Here is an 8,041-nt window from a genome sequence, read left to right as displayed (position 1 = left end):
ACACATGGCCGATGGGGCGGGACTGGTGCATCCAGGTCTCCCGAGAGACTGGGGGCCTTGGTGGAAGGACCAGGGACTCCCTCAGGTGGGCAAGGGGAGGACCCAGGTCCTACTGGGCGTCGTGGTGAGGCTACAGAGGGAGGACTGCGGGACACTAGACACCAGCAGTCAGGGAAGGTCCACGGGGGGGGGGGAGGGGAAGGTGGGTCCACGTGGTGAGTCAGGAGTTCCACATAGGGGTCTCTGAGAGACTAAAGGCCTGATGGAAGGAGCGGATGCTCAGGTAGGCAGAAGGGAGGGCCCAGGTCCTGCTGGGCATCGTGGTGAGGATGCAGAGGGAGGACTGCAGGTCGCTGGACCCCAGCAGAGTCAGTCATAAAAGATACATGGGCGGGCGGGGGCGGGGGCAATGCGCGTGGCGGGGGGGCGGGGCGGGGATGGGAACACGTGGTGAGTCTGGACTTCCGCATACGGGTCTCTGAGAGATTAAACGCCTGATGGAGGGAGCCAAAGCTCAGGTGGGCAGAGGGGAGGGTCCTGGCGCGAATCGAGAGGAGACCAGGGATGAACCATAACGGAGGACAGAGGGGACCCTGGCAGAAGTCCGTCTAGGATGGCAGTCTAGGGAGCCTACCGGGCGGGATGGGAACACGCCGCCACTGGGGCCGGACTTCGGCAACGTGGTCTCCTGAGAGAATGGGGGCCTCGGAGGAAGAAGTCTGTCTTCCATCCGGTGGACAGAGGGGAGGGCCCAGGTCCTGCTGGGCTTCAATGTGAGGATGCAGAGGGAGGACTGAGAGACCCTGGTTCCTAGCACAGGGTTTCTATGAAGGCCCCTGGTGCGGGATGGGAACACGTGGTGAGTCTTGACTTCTGCATCTGGGTGTCCGAGTGATAAAGGGCCTGTGGTAAGGAGCAGATCTCAGGTCTTTAGAGGCGAGGGCCCAGGCGCTTATGGGCGTCAAGGTATGAACCCTGAGGGAGGACAGAGGGGAACTCACAGAGGTCAGGCCCTAGTGTCAGTCCAGGAAGGCCCCTGGGCGCGATGGGGAAACGAGGCCAGTGTGGCTGGACTGGTGCATCCGGGTCTCCCGAGAGACTGGGGACCTGGTGAAAGGAGCCAATGCTCAGGTGGGCAGAGGGGAGACCCCATGGCCTGCTGGGCTTCATGCTGAGGATGCAGAGGGAAGACTGAAGGACGCTGGACCCCAGCACAGAGGCAGTGAGGGAAGGTCCGTGCAGGGGGGATTGGAGGTGGTGAGTCAGGACTTTTGCATCCCCAGTGTCAGAGACCCTGGGGGCCTGGGTGGAAGGAGCAGGGCCTCCCTCCGGTGTGCAGAGGAGAGGGCCTAGGCAGTAACCCGAGTCAAGCTATGAACTCTGAGGGAGGACAGAGGAGATCTCCCAGGGGTGGGGCCATAGTGTCAGTCCAGGAAGATCCCTGGGGGCCATGGGGATGCATAGCGAGCCTGCAGATCCGATTCTGGGTCTCAGGAGTCAGGAGGCGTGCGGTAAGGAGCACGGCCTCAGGTCGGAGGGCTGGGAGGGCCCAGCTTCTGTCGGGAGTCAAGGTGAGGACCAGAGGGAGGACAGAGGGACCCTGGGCCCAGTAGGGAATCAGTCCTGGGAGGCCCTTGAGTGGGACAAGCATGACATGAGGCGTGTCCTGACTTCGGCTCTGGGTCCCAGAGACACTGAGAGCTTGTTGTAAGGAGCGGCCTTCAGATGCAGGGATGAAGGCACTGGCCATCCAGGGAGTGCAGGTGGGCAATAGAGGATAGGCCTAAGTGACCCGAAGGAACCCATCTCAGGGAATCCCTGGCCTTTGTTGCCTGATGTGCCATCCAGGATCGTTTCCCATGGTTCTCAGGGCAGCGAGGGCTTTGGTCTGAGGGAACAGGCCTGGAGACAGCAGAGAGAGGAACACAAGATGTGCTGAGGCTCAAGCTAAGATCCCTGAGGGAGGACTCAGGGAGGGACCTGGACTCCAGAACAGGGACAGCGCACTGAAACCTGCCCCTGCTGTCAGCCCTGTGAGGCGTGTTTGTGCCAAGTCCACAGGCAGTGTGTCAGGACGTCCGCATCCAGGTCTGACAGAAGCGGGGGCCATGGTTTAAAAAACGAGGGGCAGGGGCTAATGGGACTGGATGCGAGGACCCGGTGGGAGGACATGAGCGACCCTGAACCCCAGAACAGCATCAGGCCTGGGAAGCCCCTGAGCGGGAAGAGGACAAGTGGCATGTCCAGACTTCCACATCCGGGTCATAGAGCGTCTGGGGGTTCGGGTAAGAGGCAGATCAGGGTCAGCAGCAGGGAAGGTCAAATCCTCCCGAAGTCAAGGCGAGAACCCTCAGGGAGAACTGCGTGGACCCTGGACCCCAGAACAGAGTCACCGACGGGAGGCCATAGGGCAGCTGTCGCACCCCCACATTTGGCCTTGGATCTCACGGATGCGTGGGGCTGTCAGAGGGGAAAGGACTGGGGACAGCACAGGGCAGTCCCCGAGGGATGCAGGGTGAGCGTTGAGGACCTTAGAGCCTAAAACAGACAGTGATTTTGTTGCCCGTGGGCTCCTTCTTGGATGTCCCCCAAGCTGGGGGGAACATCTGAAGTGTTCTTGACTTCTGCACCCAGGGTCTGAGGGAGGTGAGAGCCTTGGTCTGAGGATTGTGGCCTCAGGTCAGCAGAGGGTGGAGCCCCAAGACTCTGAGGGAGGACTGAGCAGACCCCCACGCAGACACAGGGGTCCCAAATGAAGTCCTGCCCCGGTGGCCAGTCCTGCGAGGCCAGGCTGGGAGTCAAGAAAAGTAAGCACCCCACTTTCTCCCCTGGGTCTCCGCGGGGTGGTGGCGTTGTTCTGCAGGATGCATGCTGAGGATAGGAGAAGGGATAGTTCCAGCACGTGCCGAAAGTAAACGTGAGCACCTTAGGGACAAAGAGTGGACTCCTGCCCCTGGACAGAGGGACCAATCCCCGATCTGAGCTCCTTGTGAATTGGGTGGGGTGCAGGGGGAGGGCGTGGATTGCTGCGTCCTCACCCTCCTCTCCCAGCTCTCAGGCACGAGAGGACCATGCTGGGAGAGGTCTCAGTCAGGTCATCTGAGGAAGCCCTCCTGGGAGACACACAGGAGTCCCTGGTACTGCCAAGAATCCATGTGGGGACCCCTGAGAGAGGAGGGGCTGGGTCCGAACCCACCCCTCAGGAGAAGGAGGAGATGGCCTAGAAATCTGGCCAGGCCCTACCTGAGAACCCTGGGAACCCTGGGTGGAGCCTGTTGGGCTGAGCCCCTCCTCCTCTCCAGATCCCTGGTCTCAGGGAGGGGAGGGCCTGGGCCTGGGCCTGAGGGTCTGGACTCTAGTCAGTGGGGGAGGCAGGGACCTTGGCCCTGGCCCTGGCCCTGGTGGGGATGGAGGTGAGAAATGAGGGCATGCCTCCCACAGCAGGATCCCTAGGGACCAGGCTTGCCCTGCTACTTCTCTCAGCCATGGGGAGACAGGAAATGGTGGGCTAATTGATTTTTCCCTCTGGCGTCCTCCGGAGATGAGGCCTCAGCACAGGGCGGGTGAGAGTTTTCCCAGGCCTTCCGTGGGGTCAAGGTATCGACCAAGAGGCACACCCATCCCAGCACAGATGGAACCCCGAGCCTGGCCATCCCTGGACATCCGTGACAAGCCCTGTGGACCTTTGGCAGTTGTGGCCAGATGTGGGCCTCCTAGCTTACCTTCTGTGGAGTCTCAGGGCTGCGTGGCCTTGCTGTGATCCTTTGGCCTCAGTCCCACGTTGGGTGGGGCCCAGGCTCTGGCAGGGGAAATAGCCGCCTCTTGAGAGGCCAAGGAGGGGACCACCCAGCCTGGACTGGTGGGGACCTCACAGAGTCCGACCCAGCCCTCCTGTCTGCACCCTGAGGTGCCCCTCCCTTTCTCCTCCAGGGGCTTCAAGAACTCAGAGTCGAGGTCTCTGCCTGAGGCAGGAGTCCCTAAGGTCACAGAGCAGGGGAGGCGCAGGGGAGTGCCACAGGTCAAGGTGAGGACCCAGGGGCTTGCCCTTCCCATCCTCTCCTAAGCAGGAAGCAGCCCACTGTCAGCTCTGGGACCTCAGGCCTCTGCAGGCCGGCTGGACTCTGAGGAGCCATCCCACCTCTGTCTTCAGGTTCAGCCCGACAGGCGCCATGTCCCTGGGTCGGAGGAGTGAGCTCTGGCAGCTGGAGGAAGACCCAGTCCCGGCCCAGAGCCTGGTGGAGGCACAGCTGTCCGGGGCTGGGGAGGAGGGGGGCCCATGTCCCTCCTCCTCAGCCTCTGCCTCCTCCCAGTCCAGCCCCTCTCGCATCTCCTGCTCTGCCCTGTTTCTGGGCCCTCCGGAGGAGGGGTCTGCTGCTGGGGGCCCGAGTGCTCCCCAGAGCCCTCAGAGTGCCTGCCCCTCCCCCACTGGCCTGGCAGCCACTGCAGCAGCCCAGATGAGGAGGGGTCGAGCGGCTGGGAGGAGCCCGAGGAAGCCCAGCCCCTGCTCCAGGACACACTCCAGGGGAAGGCTGCTGACCTGGTGGCGTTCCTGGTGCTCAAGTATCTCACCCAGCAGCGCACCAGCCAGGCAGAGATGCTGGAGGTGGTCGGCAACGACTACCAGGACGCCTTCCCCGTGATCTTCGGCCAAGCGTCTGAGTGCATGCGGCTGGTCTTTGGCGTGGATGTGAAGGAGGTGGACCCCAGCGACCACTCCTACGTCCTGGTCACCGTCCTGGGCCTCACCTGCGGTGGGCTGCCGAGCGGTGAGCAGGGCATGCCCAAGACCGGCCTCCTGGTGGTGCTCTTGGGGGTGATCGTCCTGGAGGGCGACTGTGCCCCGGAGGAGAAGGTGTGGGAAGTGCTGGGGGTCATGGGGGTGTACGCCAGCAGGGAGCACGTCATCTACGGGGAGCCCAGGGAGCTCCTCACCAATGTCTGGGTGCAGGAAGGGTACGTGGAGTACCGGCAGGTGCCCGGCAGCGACCCTGCCCGCTACGAGTTCCTGTGGGGTCCCAGGGCCTATGCTGAAACCAGCAAGTTCCAAGTGCTGGAGTATTTGCTGCGGGTCAGTCGCGGGCAGCAGCCTTCGTCCCTGGCCCTGTGTGAAGAGTCTGTGAGCGATGAGGAAGAGGGGGCCTGAGCCCCAGGGGTGGCCAGGCCCTTTCCAGGCTTTGGTGGGGCCAACAGATTCTCCTGCGGGATGCTGGGCGGGAAGTGAGGCTGCTTGCTGGTTCTTTCCTGTTACTGTGTGTGTGTGTGTGTGTGTGTGTGTGTGTGTGTGTGTGAAGACTCAGCCCTGGGCTTTCTAAGGAGTGCAGGGCCAAGGAGGGTTGGGAGAAGAAAGCTGGTCAAGGAGCCTCCTTGGGGGGGATGGGAGGGGGCTGTTCTCTGTGATGACTCCCACATGCAGAGCTTGGTGTCCTCGAGGAAGCTCTCCAGTGGGGTTCCTAGGCATAGAAGGTTTCATCCGCTTCGGCGGCTGAGTGTGTGAGTGACATCCGCCCCCCCCCCCCACACACACAGCATTTGTCCTTACCCAGTTCAAGAGTTAAGAGTTTTGTCATGTCCTGGAAACCAGGTGGGACCCCTTGCCTCCTTCTTTGGGCTCTGGACCAAAATCACAGGGCATTGGTCTAAGGATGGGTTGAAAAGGTGAAAAAAGGAAGAGTGAAGTGATGGGGTCAGGAAATAGAGAAATAAAAGGGAAAGTTTGTTGGTTCTTGCTTCTGATGCTTTGCTGTCTGTCACTGTGCAAATGCTAAAGGCACACGCAGATGTGTGCTCCTGCATTGGCTTGGTTCTTCAAGAAAGGAGGAGAAACCTCCTGTCATTGCAGAGGGAGCCCTGCTCGCCTTGATTGCCAGCCAGTGGCTGAGCTCTGCTCTCTGGAAGGCACTGTGGGTGAGCAGTGAGGACACCAGGAGAAGCAGGACACGTCCCAGGCATAGGGGACTGTGTCCAGCAGCCGCAGTGTTGGCAGGAAGGTGGGGAGGGGTGCCCTGAGCCCTGCAGAAGAAGGGGAAGCAGGGTGACGGGGTGTGGCTCCCGGGGCGAGCACTGCAGTGCAAATGCCCCTGGCCCGGCCTGGGTGTCTGGGGAGACCAGAGGGGCGCCGTGATGGCTTCTGTGCAGCTGGTCACCAGGAACCTGCGTGGTGACAGTAGCCAGACTCCACTCTCTGCCTCCCTGTTAAGGAAGTGGTGGGGTGGGTGCGAGACTGGTTGTGAGGCGGACAGGCTCCAACCCTGCCTGCCTGAGTCCAGGTAAGGAGACCAGGGAGGACCGGGGGACCCCGGCCCTGCCCGTTCCCCTCTCCTCCCCCACCTACCCCCTCGCCGGAACCCATCGCCGCCCGACGTGCTGGCGGCCCTAGGGGACCCCTTCCTAAGGGGTCCGGAAGTGACGAGCTCCGACTTCCGCCTCAGAGCTCTGAGAGCGGCGACGACCTCCGCGTGAGGGAGGCGGGATCTTGGTCAGCTGAGGCGAGGCGTGCAGGTAGACCCACCCGTGAGGGAGCACACTGGGGGTGGGGGTGGGGGTGGGGCGCCCAGGAGCCAGGTGGCCCCTGCCGGTAGCCCCGAGAGACCGCGGGCAGGGGCAGCGTTGTCCGGCTGCGCCCCTCCCGCCGGGGCCCAGGACAGAGGCCACAGGTCCCCAGAGGGACGGGCCCAGGCCCTCCCTGGAGCGGGTGGTGGGACCTGAGGGAGAACTGTGCGGCCCACCCTCCCCCGCTTCGGTCCAGGCACTGGGTTCCTGGCGCGGCCGGGCCCTGGGGGTCCCTAGGGAGGGTGGCCACAGAGGGCGTCTGGTGAAATGCACCTCGGGGGTCTGAGGGAGCTTAGGACCTTGGTCAGAGCGGAAGGATGCCAGGTCGGGAAGGGGCAGGGGCAGAGGCAGGCCCAGGGAGTCCAGGTAGGGACCGCGTGGGGACGGATCGGGGGCAGGACCCACGGACATAGAAGCCGGGGACAGAGGGGACCTCAGCGCGGTCGGGCCCCAGGGTCAGACCGGGAAGGCCCCTGGGAGGGATAGGGACACATGGCCGATGGGGCGGGACTGGTGCATCCAGGTCTCCCGAGAGACTGGGGGCCTTGGTGGAAGGACCAGGGACTCCCTCAGGTGGGCAAGGGGAGTACCCAGGTCCTACTGGGCGTCGTGGTGAGGATACAGAGGGAGGACTGCGGGACACTAGACACCAGCAGTCAGGGAAGGTCCACCGGGGGGGGGGGGAGGGGAAGGTGGATCCACGTGGTGAGTCAGGAGTTCCACATACCGGTCTCTGAGAGACTAAAGGCCTGATGGAAGGAGCGGATGCTCAGGTAGGCAGAAGGGAGGGCCCAGGTCCTGCTGGGCATCGTGGTGAGGATGCAGAGGGAGGACTGCAGGTCGCTGGACCCCAGCAGAGTCAGTCATAGAAGATACATGGGCGGGCGGGGGTGGGGGCAATGCGCGGGGGGGGGGGGGGGGCGCGGATGGGAACACGTGGTGAGTCTGGACTTCCGCATATGGGTCTCTGAGAGATTAAACGCCTGATGGAGGGAGCCAAAGCTCAGGTGGGCAGAGGGGAGGGTCCTGGCGCGAATCGAGAGGAGACCAGGGATGAACCATAACGGAGGACAGAGGGGACCCTGGCAGAAGTCCGTCTAGGATGGCAGTCTAGGGAGCCTACCGGGCGGGATGGGAACACGCCGCCACTGGGGCCGGACTTCGGCAACGTGGTCTCCCGAGAGAATGGGGGCCTCGGAGGAAGAAGTCTGTCTTCCATCCGGTGGACAGAGGGGAGGGCCCAGGTCCTGCTGGGCTTCAATGTGAGGATGCAGAGGGAGGACTGAGAGACCCTGGTTCCTAGCACAGGGTTTCTATGAAGGCCCCTGGTGCGGGATGGGAACACGTGGTGAGTCTTGACTTCTGCATCTGGGTGTCCGAGTGATAAAGGGCCTGTGGTAAGGAGCAGATCTCAGGTCTTTAGAGGCGAGGGCCCAGGCGCTTATGGGCGTCAAGGTATGAACCCTGAGGGAGGACAGAGGGGAACTCACAG

At 62.9% G+C, this 8,041-nt stretch overlaps 1 protein-coding gene across 1 annotated transcript; it reads left to right on the top strand.

Moving 5' to 3' along the window:
* Positions 1 to 4,169: 4,169 nt before the first annotated feature.
* On the top strand, positions 4,170 to 5,271 carry LOC148106660 (melanoma-associated antigen 10-like). Its single transcript, XM_087860605.1, has 2 exons — positions 4,170 to 4,249; positions 4,438 to 5,271. The coding sequence occupies exons 1-2, from the start codon at positions 4,170 to 4,172 to the stop codon at positions 5,141 to 5,143; spliced, it is 786 nt and encodes a 261-aa protein (XP_087716731.1). The 3' UTR covers positions 5,144 to 5,271.
* Positions 5,272 to 8,041: the final 2,770 nt, after the last annotated feature.

This window comes from Ursus americanus, unplaced genomic scaffold, assembly GCF_024610735.1.
Source record: "Ursus americanus isolate L20-20 unplaced genomic scaffold, mUrsAme1.1.p SCAF_168, whole genome shotgun sequence".
In the NCBI taxonomy this organism is placed as follows: domain Eukaryota; kingdom Metazoa; phylum Chordata; class Mammalia; order Carnivora; family Ursidae; genus Ursus; species Ursus americanus.
The sequence above is the reverse complement of the archived record's forward strand: the minus strand, read 5'-3'. Positions and strand labels throughout refer to the sequence as shown.